Raw genomic sequence first — 21840 nt, 5'->3', positions numbered from 1 at the left:
AAAAAAAAATCGCATAGCACTCGTCCCAATGTTATTCTATGGGGCAGCTCCCATCATCCGATTTTTGACTTGCGAGAAATACGCACCGGTGTCCTTTACAAAAGCCGGTAATTTAGTGCGCGATACAGTAAAACAACACTGACATGTTTAATAAGGAATATAAAGAATAGTATATACACATAGAATATATATATATATATATATATATATACTGTATATATATATATATATATATATAAATGTCATTGATACACATATATATTTTTATATTTCATAGAGTTCTACATAGCATAATAGACGCTAAATCAATTGCCAGCTTCTGTAAAATCATTACAGAACCCGACATATGACACATGGTTTACATATAGTAAACCATGGCATATCAAAACGATTTATATATGTCAGTGTTTACTAAATTTATTAGTTTGTGTTAGGAAAAAATTGGAACTCTAGGGGTTAAATTTAAGGCTATAATCGCGGAAAAAAATTGCGCGGGCTCCTGTGGTATTTTCTCCGCCAGAGAGGGAAAAGCCAGTGACTGAGTACAGATATCAGGGCTGCCACTAGGAATTTCGGGGCCCCATACTGGCAAAATTTTCGGGGTCCGCTTGAGACTCCGCCCAGACTCCACCCCAGCCTCGCCCTCCACCCCTCGAACTGTCCACGGCCCCACCGCTCTCTCTTGGAAAAACTCCACTTCTCACCAATCACAGATTAACAGTTGCCATCTCCAGATCACACACATAGCCAGCAGCTCTTGTTTTGGCCAAAAGATTTTTTTAAATCTGCCACCACAACAAGGTAGACTCTTTTGGCCGGGCCCTACTCTACTCTAACCTATTAAACATTTGCTAAAATAAGGAACAAATACAGCCACACCATGACCAGACCACATACTACCACCACAGAGATAGAATAATAGCACATACAAGGGACATATACCACCACACCATGCCCAGACACTATATTACCACCACATGGTGACCAATAATACCACATACAAGGAACAAATACAGCCACACCATGACCAGACCAAATATTACCACCAGTGACAGAATAATAGCACATACAAGGGACAAATACCACCGCACCATGCACAGACCACATATTTTTAAATCAGATCATTTTTTATTAACAAGATTCAAAATGACATTGCACACAATTGTGCCCAAAAAAGGAGCATAGACATATTTACAAACATTATAAAACCAATCCCCCATTTCCCTCCCTCCACCCCCCCTCCCTTAAATCCTCCATAGCCAATAATGAGACATTAGCATCCATTGCTTACACGTGTAAACAGCATCCCTCCGGAATCAGTTGCCCAGACCACATATTACTAGCACATGGTGACTGGATACTACAATACTGATAATAAAAAAAACAAGATAACATCACCATAAGTGCCATTATACACAGGAGATCTGTACTTAGTATGTAGTGTCTGTGTACAGGTAATACAGTGATCACTGGTGACATTGTACACAGGAACTCTTTATATAGTGTATAGTGTACAGGTAATACAGGGATCACTGGAGACATTGTACACAGGAACTCTGTATATAGTGTCAGTGCACAGGTAACACAGTGATCACTGGTGACATTGTACAAAGGCACTCTGTATATAGTGTATAGTGTCAGTGTACAGGTAACACACTGACTCACCAGTGACGTCTCTAGGTACTTCATGTTTGCTTTTCATCTTTCATCCAGCACAGACCGCCATCATGTCTTCCAGCCAGGGCTCGTCTCTGCAGGAAATAACACAGTTATCTAGAGCTCCACTTGTAGAACACATTACTTAATTTTTTCCCAACTTCTATACTACACCAGATGATGAAAAAAAAGGTGACATAGTGTCGCTCTGCACAGTAACAGGACCTCCCCCCATTTAAAACAGTATCCTCAAAAAAATAAAATAAATACATCACTTCAGTAATAATATCCCTTAATTAGCCCCTATGGTAATAATATCCCCTATCCTGACCCCCGTGTGTCTCATTCCTGGTTCCAGCCATGTTTTCTCTCATCCTGCCCTCATGAGTATCCATTATGCCCCCATATGATCTCCCGATCCTGCCCCATCTGTCTACATTGTATCCATCCTGCCCCCTGTGTCTCACATTCTGCCCCCTCCTGTGTCTCACTGTCACATTCTGCCCCTCCTGTGTCTCACTGTCACATTCTGCCCCTGTGCCTCACATTCTGCCCCCTCCTGTGTCTCACTGTCACATTCTGCCCCCTCCTGTGGCTCACTGTCACATTCTACCCCCTCCTGTGTCTCACTGTCACATTCTGCCCCCATGTTTTGCATTCTGCCCCCACGTCCTGCATTCTGCCCCCATGTCTCACATTCTGCCCCATGTCCATTCTGCTCCTGTGTCTTACATTCTGTCCCATGTCCATTCTGCCCCCATGTCTTGCATTCTGCCCCCATGTCTCGCATTCTGCCCCCTCCTGTGTCTCACTGTCACATTCTGCCCCCTCCTGTGTCATTCTGCCCCATCCTGTCACATTCTGCCATGTATTGCATTCTGCCCCCGTGTCTCACATTCTACCCCCATGTCTCGCCTTCTGCCCCCATGTCTGCATTCTGCTCCCATGTCTTGCATTCTGCCTTCATGTCTACCCCATGTCTGCATTCTGCCCCATCATGTCTCGCATTCTGCCCCATCATGTCTCGCATTCTGCCCCATCACGTCTCACATTCTGCCCCATCACGTCTCACATTCTGCCCCATCATGTCTCGCAATCTGCCCCCATCATGTCTCGCATTCTGCCCCATCATGTCTCGCATTCTGCCCCCATCATGTCTCGCATTCTGCCCCCATCATGTCTCGCATTCTGCCCCCATCATGTCTCGCATTCTGCCCCCATCATGTTTTGCATTCTGCCCCCATCATGTCTCGCATTCTGCCCCATCATGTCTCGCATTCTGCCCCCATCATGTCTCGCATTCTGCCCCCATCATGTCTCGCATTCTGCCCCCATCATGTCTCACATTCTGCCCCATCATGTCTCGCATTCTGCCCCATCATGTCTCACATTCTTCCCCCATCATGTCTCGCATTCTTCCCCCATCATGTCTCGCATTCTTCCCCCATCATGTCTTGCATTCTGCCCCATCATGTCTTGCATTCTGCCCCATCATGTCTTGCATTCTGCCCCATGTCTGCAATCTGTCCCATGTCTGCAATCTGTCCCCATGTCCAGCATTCTGCCCCCACCATGTCTGCATTCTGCCCCCATCATGTCTGCATTCTGCCTCCGTGTCTTCATATTTGCCCCTGTGTCTTTCCAATCCTGCCCCCGAGTCTAAATTCTGCCTCTGTGTGTCTCCAATCTGCCCTGGCACAGGATGGAGACACATGGTCCATGTATCTCCATTCTGCCAGGGAATCATATTGCCCCTTTCAATAATAAAATAAAATAAAAACTTTCCTCTTACCTGGCCGCGCTCCTGCGGTGAGCATGGAGCTGCTGCTGTGCGAGCTGAAAGGACCTGTGGTGACGTCATCATCATGTGATCAGGGGGCGGAGCTGGTCAACGGTGAAGGCCTGTGATAATGATGACGTCACCACAGGTCCTTCAGCACTTCTGTAGTTTTTGGATATCAGCCGCTGTTGCTCTGCTGATTTGTGCGCTGCGGGCCTGTCAATAAGACACCTATCCATTATTAGTCCTATAGTAGTAAAGGGTTAAAAAAGACACACACACACACACACACGAATTAAAAATTATTTTAATGAAATAATTACACAGTTTTTGACCAAATTTATTATGCTGCCAATCCAACAGAATCCCTTGTTCTCCTGTAACAAAAAAAAAAATAAAAAAACAACAATATCCATACCTCTCCGCAGTTCAGTCAGGTCCCCCGCTGCAATCCATCACAAGGGGTTAACTAGTTTACAACCGGGACTGGTGCTAATGCTATCGGCCCGGTTGTAAACCACTGCAGAGGGATGAGTATTGTGTGTGTGTGTGTATATATGTATATGCATTATTGTGTGCAGGGCCGGTTTAAGAGAAAGTGGGGCTCTGGGCAAAAGTTTAAAGTGGGACCCCGAGCGTGATCGACAGCATTGAAGTTGTTCGATGCTTGTTCCTGAATTTCTTTACACCGGCTGAGGACGAATGATAGGGACAGATAGTCCTCAATACAGTATAATGCAGGTCCCATATAGTACATATAGTACATAGTATGCACTCACCATGGTCCTTCATGGAGTATAATGCAGCCCTCTTCAGAGTATACTGCAGCCCCCTCTGAGCACCTGTAATTACAGCCGAAATGTTTGTGTGATGTGGAATATATGAGCATTTGGGGCCCCACTTTAAACTTTTGCCCAGGGGGCCCCACTTTCTCTAAAACCGGCCCTGGATGTATGTATTCGTTCACACTTGACATGGATCCTGATACACGGATGATGATGAGAGTGTGGTAGTGTCATCCAGAGACTCAAGCAGCAGATTATCAGGCAGCTAAATATCAGGATATTTGGGCCTTCAGGAATAATTACTATTCCCAACTCCCTAGTATTACATTGTATTTCTCTTATGGACACTGATTGGCAGCATACGGCTCTGTCTGTCTGGCAGAAGGGAATGTGATGTTCTAACCTTAACAGCAAAAAGTAATTGTTACAAACGGAACTCTCAGGAGACCTGAGACAGATTCAGAGCTCCCGTGGGGCCGGAGCGGGCTAGGTCGTGTGAGTCTTCATTCCTTCTTCCTTTCTGAAATAATAAGACATTTGTCTTGTGGTCGACGGAGGACAAGGAGCGGACGGAAAACTTTCAGAGCTGGAGCTTCCCTGCATTGGACTCTGCAATGGGGAACGTAAGAAACCTTTATTATCCTGAGAGTGTTGTGCCAGGTACTGCCAAGATGGCGACTCACCTGAGCAGGTAGAGCTGTAACCAGGGATAATTAGCATGTGAGGAGCGGGCGTTACAGCTCGCACACTGCAAGTAATGCTGGGGCCGCCCAGGGAATAACAGGAGACCAGACCGCAATATCAGATAGCAAGGAAAATCTGATTATTATATTGTATCATGTGGAATTGTGTATATGTGTATTACATCATAGCGTCTACCTGATACAACGTATACATGTGTCCTATCTATCTCTTATCTATATCAATTATCTATTATCTATCATCTATCTATTATCTAGCTTGTTGAAAAAAGGCTCACATATAGAGCCGAAACGTTGCATGATTAAATAACTTATTTTTTCATAACTTATTTTTTCAATTGAGATAGACTGCTGCCTCCAATTTTTTTTCAGTATAATAAGGACTGGTATGTAACTGGGAGGTTTTGCAAAAAGGTTCACCACTTGAACCAAAATGTCGCACTTAAACAGCTCTCATTTAACCCTGAAAAACAGGTGTGCTGTTCCTGCTTTTTGGATTTTTTTTTATCTATCATCTATCTATCTATCTATCTATCTATTATCTATCTATTTATCTATCTATTATCTATCTACTAGTCTCTCAATCTTGAGAAAGTTCCACATTTGGAACCAAACGTTGCCATCACAATGGGTCAATAAACTATTCATTTCTTTTTACTTGGTGTGCTGCCTCTATTTTTGGATATTACCAAAGCTTTGGCTTTGCCTTGGGGCTCTGCGCCACCTTTCCTATCTTTACTGTTGCTGATGCGGCACCATTTTTTTTATCTATCTATCTATCTATCTATCTATCTATCTATCTATCTATCTATCTATCCATTTATCCATCCCCTTTCTTCCATTTATTATGTTTTGTGAGACTTCATGCTGTAAATAATATATAAGGCAGGTATGCCTTGCAACAACACATGTCTGATAATTTCACTTGTCTGGTTCTATCTCTAAGGTGAGTGGACCTCCAGCTTAATTCTGTATGTTTCTGAATAATTTAGGGTAAGGGCGCCCTGAGCCCAGCATTGCTCTATGCATTATTCACTTATGTGACTGATGAGGATGGGGGTGGTCTTCCTTTACCTGGACCTTTAGTTTCCTTACATTGTAGCAGAGGTGCAGGCTTTATGCCCATGGCAGTCATCCAGAACAATCGGAATTAGGTTCAAGTAGGTATTTTTAATGATATATCTTTTCATCTTATCATAGGGGATCAGTACATGGTGATCATAAACTTCGGTGTCCCCATATGTATGTAGTTTATGTGCATCATTTGCTAGCCGTTTAATAGTTAATAATTGGATTTCAGCTTTTTTATACTAGATGTATGTAGGTCAGTGAACTGAGCAGAGTAAATGAGAACTAGGGAAATTAGGTTAATTGCTATATTTTATGATTGACTTTTGTATTTTATTTCAGTTTATGCTTTTATTTTTTCTTACAATCCCCTTGAGCGTTAATTTACAGCTATTAATGTGGTTTTACACTGTGAAACTTGTATGTCTTGTGCCTAAATATCAGCAGGTAAAGTTACAAGTTATCAGAGGGGTATGCTCTGAGTCTGAGCTCTGTCAGTGTCGTCATAGGGGCATTAGGTTTTACTAGAACTTGGAAACCGTTTTTTATTTTTTTATTTTTCTCGCTCAGTTGTGAAAATAAAAGAAAATACTGGATGAATTGCTATGAAACTTTATGTTCTTGTCATAACATTCACAGAGCATTCGATAATGGTGTCAACATGGGCACAGAGAGAAAAAAATTCTTATCACAGGTCATTTTTAGTGTCAGCAAATTAACAAAAAATAGCCACTGCTTTCGAGGCTTGTGTTGTAAATCTGGGTGACTTATAACTTTAGCAAAGGGCACTGACATATGTTGCAGTAAAGGCATAAAATGGCAAACGTCATCCATTGAGTGCAAAATAATATGTACCCTGTGGTCAGGGGCGTACAGAGAAATCTTGGAGCCTCAAAGCACAGGTCCAAATTGAGCATCCCCCCCCCCAATGGACCCCATGCGACCATAATGACAACCATCGAGTTCTGGCAAGTACATTGTGAGGGCCTAAAGGTGTGTCCGAGGGGGCTATTCATCTATTAAAGGGTTAAACTGCTGCAATCAGAGCTCACTCCAATCGCAACAATTACTGCTCCAGATAATGGACATGTCAAGAGAAGTTGGCAAACGCTGCACAGTAGGACTAGGCAGGGCCATTAGGTACCTGGCTTTCCCAATTCATAGGCCTCATGGCGGCTACGTGGACTGCTGCTATTGGTGGCACATCACGGCCTGTGGTATACTTTTCTTTTCTCTGGTCCACTGTATATAATAGTACAGTCTACTAGATCTTCCTATACAAAAGTAAAAAAGATATACTGATGATACAAGCCCAATGCAGGGTAAAAGGATGCTCCCAATGTAGTCCTATAAATGCATGATCATGGATAACCCAGGAAATTGGTGCCACGTTGACAGAGCAGTGGCTTCTCTTCTGCTTTATTCATGGGGTGTGACTGCCGATATCATGCTGACTGACCTCCGGCTTCCTGCTGCCTAACTGCGGGTAGCCAGCTAATGATCAGCATGACGTCGGCAATCGCGCCCCGTCAACAGTGCAGCCCAGAAGAAAGAGCTGTTCTGTTGATGTTGAGCGGTCTGTGATCGCTTTGAAATGGCGCATCATAGAACAGGCAGGTAGTTAGTTAGTAACTACCTGCTTGTCATTTTCTTTACTATGAGCCAAAAAATGTATATAGTCCTTGATAATCCCTTTAATCGATGAAGGTCCTGAATCATGAAAAACTTAGAAATACAAAAGAATATTTTAAAATGGGTTTTCTAAATAAATTCTCCTTAATATCTTTATTGTGGTATTGCAATTCTGGCCACTGATGTTTTGTGGATACCATTCAGACTTCTTAGGCAGGCCTATTCTGACTCCTTTTTCTATTTATTTTGTAGAGCGTGGAACACCGGGTGTTGTCGAGGGATCCATCGGCAGACATTGAGCTGAAGCAGCCCGACTCAGGGATGTCCTCTCCAAATACCACAATGTCCACACAACCGGCCCAGTTTGACATTGGTTCGCCTTCAAGTACTCTATCTAACTATGACTCGTGTAATTCCAGCCAATCAAGTGTGGGAGATAAGAAATTAAACCAGCACACAGGTCCAAGTAAGTGGCGTCCCTCTGTTCTTCCTACCAATATACATTTGAGGTTGCCCCAATGATACAGACGATTCTTGAGCAATCACTTGATGTTTTTCAGGACTGGTAAAGTGACCATAAAATGCCATTATTTCTTATCTTACAGAGTCATCAGCTAGATTGGTTGATCACTATCCTGAAACATTTTTGTTTTTTTCTGTCTTTATTTCTTTGTCTTTTTTTTCTTGGGATTAGACCCAAGCACTCTCATTTTTTCACTCTTTTGCACATATTTTTAATAGGGGTGAGAAGACTGAAGATGGCTATTATGCTGTCCATATAGACAATTGATTATCTTTAAATTTTGTTAAAAAATGGTAGGCTGGACCTGATAGGAACTTTTGTCTGGTAACAGCTTTAGATCCAGAAGTAAAAGTTTTGTCTTGAGAAGATCTACATTAGATACAGTGGTGTGATAAAGTGTTTGCCCCCTTCCTGATTTCCTATTCTTTAGCATGTTTGTCACAATTAAATGTTTCAGCTCACCAAACAAATTTAAATATTAGTCAAAGATAACACGAGTAACCACAAAATGCAGTTTTTAAATAAAGGTCTTTATTATTAAAGGAAAAAGAAGTCCAAACCTACAGGGCCCTGTGTGAAAAAGTAATTGCCCCCTTAAAACAAAAATTAATTGTGATTAATGACATCTTTGGGAAGCTGAGTTCAAATTCCCTAGCCACACCCAGACCTGATTACTGCCACATCTGTTCTCAATCAAGAAATCACTTAAGTAGGACCTATCTGAAAAAAGTGAAGTAGACCAAAAGATTCCTCAATGCTTAGACCTCATCCCATCGATCCAAAGAAATTCTGGAGCAAATGAGAAACAAAGTAATTGAGATCTATCAGTCCGGAAAAGGTTATAAAGACACTTCTAAAGCTTTGGCACTCCAGCGAACCATAGTGAGAGCCATTATCCATAAATTGCGAAAACATGGAACAGTAGTGAACCTCCCCAGGAGTGGCCGGCCAATCAATATTACCCCAAGAGTGCAGCGTCAACTCATCCAAGAGGTCAAAAAATACCACAACAACATCCTGAGAACTGCAGGCCTCACTTGCTTCAGTTAAGGTAACCGTTCATGACTCCAGCATAAGAAAGAGACTGGGCAAAAATGACCTGCAAGGCAGAGTTCCAAGACAAAAACCACTGCTGAGCAATAAGAACATGAAGGCTCGCCTTGGTTTTGCCAGTAAACACCTTGATGATCCCCAAGAATTTGGAAAGTATACTCTGTGGACAGACAAGATAAAAGTTAACCTTTTTGGAAGGTGTTTGTCCCATTACATCCGGTGTGGAAGTAACACAGCATTTCAGAAAAGGAGCATCATACCAACAGTAAAATATGGTGGTGGTAGTGTGACGGTCTGGGGCTGTTTTGCTGCTTGAGGATGTGGAAGATTTGCTGTGGTAAATGGAACCACGAATTGTGCTGTCTACCAACAAATTTCCAGCCATCTGTTTGTGACCTCAAGCTCAAGCGCACTTGGGTTATGCAGCAGGACAATGATCCAAAACACACCAGCAAGTCCCCCTCTGAATGGCTTGAGAAAAACAAAATTAAGCCTTTTGAATGGCCTAGTCATCAAACTCCTAACCTTAATCCAATTGACATGCTGTGGCATGACCTTAAAAAAGCGGTTCATGCTTGGAAAATCTCCAATGAAGCCGAATTACAACAATTTTTCAAAGATGAGCAGACCAAAATTCCTCCATGGCATTGTAAAAGACTCATTGCCAGTTATTGCAAATGTTTTATTGTAGTTGTTGCTGCTAAGGGTGGCCCAACCAGTTATTATTAGGTTTAGGGGGCAATGATTTTTTTCACACTGAGCCCTGTAGATTTGGATTTCTTTTTCACTTAATAAGAAATTCATTTAAAAACTGCATGTTGTGATTACTTGTCTTATTTTTGTTTAATGTTTAAATTTGTTTGGTGATCTGAAACAATTAAGCGTAACAAACATGCAAAAGAATAGAAAATCAGGAAGGGGAAAACACTTTTTTACACTACTGTATCCCACTATCCCTAGTTATAACCTGGTCATAGACCTGATATGGAACTGTTGGTCCTACAATTCATTTTTCAACATCTGTCTCCACTCACTCCAACATAAATGTGTATATTTAGCATCAGGCAAATTGGAAATAATGATGCCAGCTACACCAGGCCATTCTCTGATAAGACATTGCTGTGTTTAATATTGAGTAGGTAATTTTTAATAATAATAGTAATAATAATAATAATAATAATAATAATAATAACATGTTAAAGGGAACCTGTCATCTGATTTATGCTGCCCGAACCGTGAGTAGCGTGACTGAGTCTGGCAGCTTGATTGCAGCCAGGCATGTTTTGTCTGGTGCATTCACCAGCAGGCTTATTCCTTCGCTGCTCTAGTTGATTGATAAGTCTCTATCAATCACCTGGAGTGGTGCCAGCCAGTGGAGGTGCCAGAGTAGTCAGGTTCTCTTCCTCTAGTCCCCAGATTCTCAAACTTTTTTTTTCTTTGAAATGATCCAATGTTTCACAGTTTTTATGGCCATATACATACAAGTCAACAGGCAACCCTGGCTCACCAGCCTGAATAAGGAATCAAGGCAGGTTTCCAGGGTAGCTGAGCAGAGATGGAAAAGATCCCACTACAACAAGCACTTCATCACATTCAAACAGTCCCTTACTACTTTCATTTTTTTTAAACAACATTTTTATTGATTTTGTAATGAAGTTGCATATTACAAGTTATAAACGTTGCATTCAATTGTTACAAAGAACATATTTAAACATGCTTATCACCTAAGTCTGAATAGAAGCAAAAATAAACTTAACAAATAGAAAATTATCAAACCCCCTTACGTCCACATATTCATAGATCACATTGACTGAAATCAGACACCTTATCTCCAGCTCCACCTTATCCTCCATATAGCTCATATAACACAATTCAGTTTACCCAGATTACCACTCAAATCCTCTAATAGATACCAATCCGAATCCACAAAGGCGCTCATTAAGTCTTGAATTTCTCTGGTGGTCAGTGACGTATCTATAAACACTCTCCATTTTTAAAAAAAAATTTTCGTCATTTTATCTATATTTCTTTCTGTTTCTCTTTTTTCCAAAAATAAGACCGATGTTAAACCTTCCTTGATCTCTTTTCTCCCTGGGAGTGTTTTAGCTAGCCAGTGTTGCAGAATTAGACGTTTTGTCGCCATTGCAATGGTGTGAAACAAGTCATGTAGCCGTCCTCCTCTTGTTTGACCCGTCGTAAAGTGAAACAACCAACACAATGGATCTACTTCTACCCATATCCCACATATCTTCAGATACATATCCTGGACTTTTAACCAGAGTTCTTGTGTCCTGGAGCATGACCACAATCCATGTTCTGTGTCTGTTTTGGGCATTGTACATTTTGGGCAACTTGTCTGCCTATCAGGATTCTGCGGAGTCGGAGGTATATTGAAGCCACATATTGTTTTATGCATTATTCTGATCTGACTAGCTCTCCATTGTTCATTGATGATATGCTTTCTTACCAATTCCCAGCCCCGCAGAATCTTATGCTCAAGTTCTTCATCATGTATGTGTTTTTCTCATTTGTCAAATATTTTGCCCTTCCCTGAAGGGCGTAATATGTCCCTCAGCATCCCATATATTGATGTGATTGATATTTCTCCAGTGTCTTTGGCAACCAAGTCCTCCCATATTTCTGAATCGATTTCCTTCCCCACATCCTGAAGGAGGTCTAATACATAATGCTTTAATTGACTATATAACATCAAATGAAATCTCGGCAGCTCAAATTTGTCTATCAGTTCCAATCCCGTCAACCAGCGGCCTTCTTGTAGATGTAGTAAGTCCCCTAACATCTGTATACCTTTCCCCAACCGCTCTGTTATAATTTATTTTCTCTTCAGGTGTTCAGGTGTTTCGACACTCACCACGACATTTTTAGTTTTTTTCTTACTGCCTTCCATGTGGCAATGGTATCTTTACAAATTACCGAATATTTAATGTTTGGCGGTATGTGTGACAGCGGCGTATGTAGCAGCGCCGTCAGGTCCCACAAACCACAAAATTCCATTTCCAATTAGCCATTTTTTTAATCCAGTCTATTACATTCCTCATTAAACACCATAAATTATATCCCCTAATATTTGGCAATCCCACTCCCCCTCCCTCCTTTGTGTGCATTAGAGTTCTTATAGCCAATCTCACTCTTTTACCCCTCCAGTTGAATTTAGAAAAGGCCCTGTTTAATCTGAGAACATCTGCGTGACGAATTAACATTGGGATAGTTTGCATTGGGTACAGTAATCTCGCAAAGCTTGTCATCTTGATTAGGTGGCAGCGACCCAGCAGCGAGAGGGGTAGATTTCCCCACCTCTCCAACTCCTTCTCTGTTTTGTCTATGATAGGCTTATAATTGAGATCATAAATCTGTTTCGGCGTTCTCCCCAAATAAATTCCCAAGTACTTTATAGTTGTTGTTGCTTTCGGGATACCCATTATATTACTCTCCTGGCCACGTTTTACCTCACTCCTCATGAACAGAATCTTACATTTAGACTTATTTAAACGAAAGCCCGATAATTTTCCAAACTTTTCAATTTCAAGGAGCAACATAGCGAGATCTTCCTCTGGGTTGTTCATGAACAGAATTATGTCATCTGCAAAAAAGGGCATTTTTGAATGTCTCATTTCCCACCTTTATCCCTTTGTAGGAACTGCAATCACTTAAATATCTCGACATAGGTTCTATCGCCAAATTAAACAGTAAGGGGGACAGCGGGCCTTTTTCAGCTCGAAGGCATCTGAGAGAAACCCCGGTGTGTATACCCTTGCTTTGGGATTCTGATATAGTACCACCAAAAATTGTCTAAACGGACCTACCAGATTTATTTTATCCAACACTTGACCCAGCCATGGACACATCACATTATCAAACACTTTTTCTTCGTCAAGTGTGACTATAGCTGGATCCAAATGCTTCCCTCTAATCTTGTCTAGCAATAACATGGCTTTCCTTATATTAGTAAGGGCTGATCTTCCCTTCACGAAATCTGTTTGTTGCTTTGATATCAATCTAGGCAGTATCCTAGCCAGCCTGTCTGCCATTATTTTTGAGAGAAGTTTAACATCTTGATTTATTAATGATATCGGTCTATATCCTGAAGGGTCTTCCAAATCCTTCCCTCCCTTCGGGAGAAGCTTTATGTAGGCCGTATTCATCCCTTCTTACATAGCTTCCCCTTGCAAAATGTGATTATATAAATCTTTAAGCGTGGGAACTATTTTCTCACTCAGCGCCTTATAAAATGAACCATTAAATCCATCGGGCCCTGGAGCTTTATTGGCCCCCAGTCCTTTTATTGCCATACTAATTTCTTCCTCCGTGATGCAACCATTTAAATCCTGTAATTCCTCCTCCGTCAGTTTAGGGATATCAGCTCTGCCCAGCCATGACTCCCCCGCTACTTCTTGATGATCCTCATCCTTGTATAACCTAGCATAGAATTTGCCCAGCACTCTGTTTATATCTTTGGGATTAGTCAGTCGTTGTCCTTTTTTTCTCTAATTGCCATTATAGATGTACCCACATATCTTCCCCTAGCCAAATTAGCCAGTATTCTCCCTGCTTTGTCACCATACCTATTTAATTCTACCTCCCAGTGATTTCTATATAATTGCTCTCTTTTTTCCGCCCATTCTTCAAAATTTTTTTTGGCCCGCATCCATTTATCTTTATCCTCATCCACTAGTGAGTTCTTATATTTTGTATAGGTGCTCCTAACTTCGCTGCTTGCTGCTAAGTACTGCTCTTTTATTCGTTTTTTTATTCTCTGCGTGTAAGCCATGATGTTTCCCCTTATCACCACCTTCGCTGTTTCCCAATATAGTCTAGGGTTAGGTTTGTGCTCCTCATTATACATTGCAAACTCTGTCCACCATTCCCCCATCCGTTTCACAAAATCTTGCTCTTTTGTCATGTTTCCTGGAAATCGCCATAAATAGTCCGTCCCTTTCTGATGTGCGTCAGCTAAGTCTAGAGATATAGGACTATGATCAGATATCACCATGTCCTCAATATTGACATCACACATTTTGTGTAGTATCTTATCTGACACAAAGAACATGTCTATTCTCGACCATGTCTTGTGTGCATGAGAATAATGTGAAAATTCCCGATCCATAGGGTGAGATGTTCTCCACGCATCTTTCAGCTGCCAACTCGATATCATATCTTCCAAATAACCTTTTTTCCCCCTATATCTCTTCCCTTCTCCTGGATTTAATCTTATTAAGCTCCCTTTTCTGTCCTCTTCCTCCTTAAGCACCTCATTACAATCTCCTCCTATGATTATGGCCTGTGTCACACATCAGTTTTTTGAAATCCGTCAAAATCCGCCGTTGTGCAAAAAAAAACGGATCCGCCATTTTGCTTGGCGGATCCGTTTTTTCTCCCATTGAGTTGCATTACCGGCGGATGTTGACGGATGGCCATCCGTTCGATCCGTTTTTTTTGCGGATCCGCCAAAATTTTGGCATCCTCCGAAATGCCTGAACGGAGCATGTAACGTTTTTTCGGCGGCCGGATCCGCATTTCACATTGTGCATGCCCAGAGGATTTGCCTTTCTTGGAAATTTAACCCTAAACTCTGTTCTGGCGGCGAAAAATTCTCTCTCTCTCTCCTTTCTCCTCCCCAGGCAGCGGTTCCTTTAAACTTCTTCATTCGACAGATCCGTTAAAATAACGGTCCGGTGACACACGTTGTCATCAGTCCAAGAACGGATCCGTTGTCCGCCATTTTAGCAGATTTTAACTGAAGCAAAAAACTGATGTGTGAAACAGGCACTTTGTTACCGCTATCAGCCAGTATTTTGTTCTGTAAGGACATAAAAAATTTATTTTGATTTATGTTCGGGGCGTATTTATTGTATAGGGTAATACTTTCATTATTTATCTCTAATTTCAAACGGATTAACCTACCCTCCTGGTCCATTTCTACGGATGAAACTCTGTGTGCCAATGCGTTATGTATAAGTATTAGGACTCCTGCTTTTCTGTCTACCGAGCTAGAACCATAAACTTCTCCCACCCATAATTTCTTCATTCTAAAAAAGTCTTTACCCAAGTGTGTCTCCTGAAGCGAGGCTACTGTATATCTGCTTTCAATCTTTTCAGGTGACGAAGTATCTTCATCCTTTTATGTGGTGAGCGCAACCCTTTTATATTCCATGTTATTAATCTAACCATTTTTAATTGCAAAATGGTTTCTTCTGCGAGGACGTGTGAAGCTTCTCCCTCTCAGGTATGGACTGCCAGTCAATGTCATCTCAGTCAGTAATAAATTAATTAGTACAATAGCAGTGGACTCATGAACTTTAACTTCCCTCCCTCTCTTTTTCCCCCCCTTCTCATCTCACCCTCTCTCCATATAACAATCTCTTTGTTGACTCCTCTTTTTTCCGCCATTATCCAAACCAAAAGAGAAATAATTTCCCGCCCGCCTATTATCCCATATTTATCATGTTGTACCTATTTTATATCCATTCTCTATCTGAGCCCTGACCCTCATGTAACCTTGAAACTCTGAAATCTTAGATCAACATCTATTTCCCTTAATTTATCATATCAATTTCCTAACATCTTAATACTCACAACCATATTATCTTAAAGTCCTTCTCCATCTCTCCTTTTTGATGTCAGAGAGGTATAAAAATACTTTACTCCCACCCCCTTCATCCCCTCAAGCAATATCTCCCAATGTGAACCTTGCATTTCTATGCTACTTTCCCCCTGGAAGATATCTTAATTTAACACAAAATACTCCCATCAACAATCAATGAAGATCTTGTCTTCTACCTAGTATATACATCACATCTGGTCATCATTATCCCAACTTTATATATGTCTTTTTGTTGTGAAAACCTCACAATGTCCATAAACCTGGAAGTCACAAATTCGCCGTCAGCCCGTATAATCAGCTTGCAGACCAATTAAATCAGCTCCCCAAATTCTCCATTCAGTCCAACAGAACCTGTGAAAAGAAATAAGATGGGAAAAAAAGGGAAAAAAAAAGAAATAGGAGAAGGGGGGATCTCTCCACCAGCTGTCCTGTAGTCTTCCTTGAACATACATAGTTCCGTCTGATATTGACCCGGTCGGGTGAATATACCTGTAAATTTGTACGTTTTGTACACCACCATGTGGTTCACAGATGATATCCCTTATTACTGTACGTCTTCCTATTTTAGGTGATTGGGAGTGTAAGTAGTCTTTTTGTAGCTCAACCTGGACCACAAAAATTTCTCCCTTCCATCTTCATATTATCATGTTTGGTATTCCAGTCATACATTTCACTTATGGTGACCTCAGGATAAATCTTGACACAATCTCATAAGCATTAGATCATTTAGTATTCTGTCTTGTTTGGTTCTTCCTGAACGCCCTTGTAATTGGGGTTCTTTGTTCCTTAGCCATTGTCTCTCTTTCATTATCTCCTTCCAAATGTAAATCCGACCTCAAGCTATACGGATAGGGTCTCCCCCTCTCGTCCTCCTCATCTCCCCCTGTCTCCCCTCTCGGAGGGCTGGTATTTTCAGGTGATTGCTGGCCAGATGAAGGTTGCTGCTGGAACATAATTTTCATGGCCTCCTTGGGATCTGTAAACGACCTCATTACACCATTTCTTGTCCTAAAACGCAGTGTTGCTGGGTAGTTTAGCTGGAATCTGATGTTGCGTTTAAACAGCAGAGTGCATGCTTCCCTGAATGCCCTTCTTCTCCTTGTCACCTCTGCTGAATAGTCTCCAAATAAAAGGACTTTATGTCCCTGAATTATCAGTGGTCGTCTTCTTCCTTTATAAGCCCTGAGTATTTCTTCCTTATCTTTAGGCTGTGTTCACACACAGCATTTTTTTAGCGTTTTTTTCCGCGGTTTTCACCATAAAACCGCTATAAAACCGCTAAAAATAAGCTTCCCAGTCATTTCTATGCATTTTGCACTTTTTGTGCACATTGATGCGGTTTTTACCACGAAAAAAACGCATTGCGGTAAAAACCACAGCATGCTAATTAATTTTGCAGATTTTTTCGCGGTTTTGGCTTCTTCCATGCGGTCTGAAACCGCTGCGGAAAAAAACGCATCAAAACCGCCCAAAAAAGCGCACAAAAACCACCGTGGAAAAATAGGTGCGGTTTCTGGGAAGGGATTCAGGTTTTTGAGCAGAAATTTTCTGCAACGTGTGCACTTAGCCTTAAAGTTCAAGTACTTTGCCACTGCCTGGCATGGTCTCTGAGCTTCCTTGTTATTCTGTTTATTCCTGCCCCTCTCAGTCTCTGAGGCCTCTCTGGGGGGGTCTATCCTGTGTGCACACTCCACTCTGCAGTTATGGGACAGTCCCAGTGCTTTTGGCAATTCCACCTCATAGATATCATTTAGCTGCTGTGTGTTTATTGTCTCTGGGAGGCCTATCATTTTCTGATTGCTTCTGCGGGACCTATTCTCCAGATCCTCTAGTTCATCCACAGTGTAGGAGGCTTGTTTCTTTAAGTCACTGACTTGTTTTTCTAGCTGAATAACTTTGTCCTCCGCCTCAGAGATTCTCTGCTCGGCTTCCTGCAGTTTCTGCTCCTGATGAGTCATCTTGCTAGTGGTAGATTGGATCATGTCAGCCACTGCCTGCTTAAAGTCTTCAGCAAGGTATGATGCCATTTCTTTTGCTAGCTGTTTAAAGTTTAATGAGCCATGAGCATGTAGCTGCGTTTCCAGTGTGTCTCTTGCCTCCACTGTCTCCCCCTGGCTGAAATTTCCTTCTTTCTCTGGGGCTTCCTCCTCCCGTTCTATCTCCTCATGTGCTTGCCTGTTTGTGCCTGTGTCTCCGTCGCCATTACTGTGCTCCCACTCTGCAGGCCTCCTCTGACCTCCTCCTCCCTCTGCTCCTTCCCTGCACCTCTCGTGACAAACCGATCCATGTTGCGAACGGTCCCGGATGGTCTCACGATTATCCCAGTACCTTTTGTGAGTCAGGGCTCTGTATAAATGCAGAGTATTTGCGACGGTCAGCAGGAGCTCCCTCACATGTGTCTGCACATGGTGGCACCCGAACAGGAAGTCCCCTTACTACTTTCAAGTCCACACTCACTGCAGCAAAACAAACCTATTTCTCATGGCTCATATCCTTCCTGTCTCAGAACCCTAAACAGCTATTCAAAACTTTAAATTATTTCCTCTATCCCCCAGCACCTCCTCCCTCTCCTCTCATCTCAACTGAAGACTTTGCATCTTTCTTCAAGCAGAAGATCAATAACATCAGAGAAAGCTTTGACCTTCAACCTCCACAGCCCTCCTCATAACTACTCAACGCTACTCCTCCAAAACCAGCTTCTCCAAGTTTACAGATCAATTATCTACTATCTCTACTCTCAAGATCACATCTCACCACCTGTGCACTCGACCCGATGCCGTATCACCTCATCCCAAACCTCACCACAGTATTTATCACAACCCTAACCCATCTCTTCAACCTGTCACTATCAATTGGTGTTTTCCCCTCATGCTTCAAACATGCCTTGATCACACCCATCCTCAAAAAGCCCTTCAACTCATTCTCTGTGTCTAGCTATCGCCCCATATCACTTCTCACCTATGTCTCAAAACTACTTGAACAGCACGTCCATCTTGAACTGTCCTCCTACCTTTCCTCCTGCTCCCTCTTTGACCGCTTATAATCTGGCTTCTTTCCACATCACTCCACTGAAACTGCCCTGACTAAAGTCACCAATGACCTACTAACTGCCAAATCCAATCATCCTCCTCCTCCTGGTCATGCTTTTGACACAGTTGACCATTCCCTCTTACTACTGATTCTCTCATCTCTTGGCATCACAGACTTTGCCCTTTCTTGGATCTCTTCATACCTAACGTCTCCCACTTGCACACCACCTCCTCATATCGCCCCCTATCTGTCGGTGTCCTTGAAGGTTTGGTTCTAAGGGCCCTGCTCTTCTCCATGTACACTTTCAGCCTTGGACAGCTTTCAGTCTCACCTGTATGCTGATGACACACAGATCTACCTCTCTGAACCCCATATCACTTCCTTACTAACCAGAATCCCACAAAGCTTGTCCGCTATTTTATCCTTTTTCTCTGCTATATTTCTAAAACTTAACATGGACAAAACAGAATTCATCATATATTTCCCCCATCTCACTCAACACCAACAGACCTATCTATCAAACTCAATGGCTGCTCACTCTCTCTATTCCCGCACGCTCTCTGCCTAAGCATAACCCTGGAATGTGATCTCTCCTTCAAACCTCATATTCAAGCCCTTTTCACTTCCTGCAGACTCCAGCTCAAAAATATTTACCGGATCCATACATTCCTTAATCAAGAATCTGCAAAAACCCTAGTCCATGTGTGGGGAAGGTGACTTGAAGGACAGACTTGACTGAAGGAAGAAGGGACGGTTTGTGCACTATAGACGGATATTGGCAATGACAGAAGGTAAACAGCTGAGGAAGGTGGAAAAGGAATGCAGTACCTAGATTTGACCACAAGATGGCAGGGGGAGCGTAGAACTGGACTTGACAGCAGCTTAGGAGATAGGAACCCAGGAGGGAAATTCCCGAGGAAGGGGATAAATGTGACAGGGCAGGGCTCCGGGCTAGGCTAGTCCCGGGAGGAGCTCAGGAGGAGAAGACTCGGTACAGAAGGCTGACAACGGTAGAGAGCTCGACCAGGGGACTGATAGGAAGAGACAGTCAGGGGGGTGGCCTTGACACAAAGAACCGCAGGACAGACGAGGCCCCGGGGGTACTGATTGAACGACGACCTCGGACTGGTGAAGCGCTGGCGGTAGATAGGCCTAGGGCAGCCCCAGCGAAAGATCCGCGAGGAACGTCACTAGGACTGAAGGAAGGTGAAGGTACCTGGGCCTGAATACAGAGAGCTGTAAAGGAGCTGCGGTGTATGGCTACGGTCGTCAGGAGGACGGCCAATAAACTCGGACCTGTTGTACCTGAAAATCTGCCTCCGTCTCGTTTCTGTGTCTGTGCGCGGTAAGCAGTGGACCACCCCCCCAATCCGGGCCATTACCACACATGCACTCATCATCTCCTGCTTCGACTACTGCAACCTCCTGCTCTGTGGCCTCCCTTCTTATACTCTTGCACCCTTCCAATCTATTGTAAACTCTGCTGCCAGACTAATCCACCTGTCCTCCACCGCTATTCCCCAGTCTCTACCCTCTTTCAATCCCTGCACTGGCTCCTCATTACCCAGAGACTCCAGTTCAAAACCCTAACTATGACATACAAAGCCATCCATAGCCTGTGTCCTCCATACATCTGTGACCTAGTCTCCCGGTACTTACCTGCACGCAAGCTCCTATCCTCACAAGATCTCCTTCTCTACTCGCCTTTTGTCTCCTTTTCCCACAATTGCATACAAAATTTCTCCCGTGCATCCCCCCTACCCTGGAACTCTCTACCCCAGCATATCATACTCTCGCCTACCGTGGACACGTTCAAAAGGAACCTAAAGACTCACCTCTTCCCACGAGCCTACAACCTGCAGTAATCCTCGTTCCACCATACCGCTGCACGACTAGCTCTACCCTCATCCCTTGCAGACTGTGAGCCCTTACGGGCAAGGTCCTTTCTCCTCCTGTACCAGTTGCTGACTTGTATTGTTTAAGATTATTGTACTTGTCTTTTGTTATGTACACCCCTTTCACATGTAAAGCGCCATGCAATAAATGGTGCTATAATAGTAAATAATGATGATAATGATATACATGAACGCCGTCGTCCAAAAAAAACGTTTGGCCAACGGCCCTCTCAGCTGACTCCTCAGACACAGGAGTGCTCATTTGGCTGAACTCTAATGTGTTCGCTATGAAAAAGCTGCTGACTGACACTTCGGCCTTCGGCTCATGTCAGGCAGAACAATGCGATTGTCAGTCCGCTATCAGGCATGCCTAGTCTACATCTTTTCTGACCATCATAAGTCTAGACATAAGTCTAGTATATATGGCCAGCTAAAAGCTTACCTGACTGCAATTTTGCACCCAGGCTCTGATACATGATGACGGTGTTTCGGTCAGCATGAATCTAATGACGGTTACCCTATAAGGTGACCTTAAAGGATAATACAGAAACTTTTATTCATATCCGATAATAAACAAAAAATCAAATAAAAATGACACTAAGAAACACAATCTTCATTTTCATTAAAAGAGAAATTAAATCTTAATTTAAAAGCTTAAAGGGAACCTGTGACCTATTTTGTCCGATATAAGATGTGGCCACTGCCTTTCAGGGCTTATCTACAGCATTCTATAAAAATGAAAGTCTTCTTACACTTGTCACTCACCACATGGAGAAACATTACCCTTTGTAAACATTGCTCCTATGTATTAGAATATAACTACTATAATACTGCCCATATGTACAAGAATATAACTACTAAAATACTGCTCCTATGTATAAGAATATAACTACTATAATACTGCTCCTATATACAAGAATATAACTACTATAATACTGCCCATATGTACAAGAATATAACTACTATAATACTGCCCCTATTTACAAGAATATAACTACTATAATACTGCTCCTATGTACAAGAATATAACTACTATAATACTGCTCCTATATACAAGAATATAACTACTATAATACTGCCCATATGTACAAGAAT

At 42.4% G+C, this 21840-nt stretch overlaps 1 protein-coding gene across 2 annotated transcripts in view; it reads left to right on the top strand.

Moving 5' to 3' along the window:
- LOC141074200 (espin-like) overlaps window positions 1-21840 on the top strand; it is a 227786-nt gene that overhangs the window by 82872 nt on the left and 123074 nt on the right. For both annotated transcript variants that reach the window (XM_073561754.1, XM_073561753.1), the window contains one exon: window positions 7875-8088. In XM_073561754.1, coding sequence (XP_073417855.1) covers window positions 7875-8088 — 214 coding nt within the window. The remainder of the gene's footprint in view (window positions 1-7874; window positions 8089-21840) is intronic.

Source organism: Dendrobates tinctorius, unplaced genomic scaffold (assembly GCF_039654945.1).
Source record: "Dendrobates tinctorius isolate UK_male_01 unplaced genomic scaffold, ASM3965494v1 ptg000326l, whole genome shotgun sequence".
In the NCBI taxonomy this organism is placed as follows: Eukaryota; Metazoa; Chordata; class Amphibia; order Anura; family Dendrobatidae; genus Dendrobates; species Dendrobates tinctorius.
Note: the sequence above shows the minus strand (reverse complement) of the source record. Positions and strands in the feature narration are given on the sequence as shown.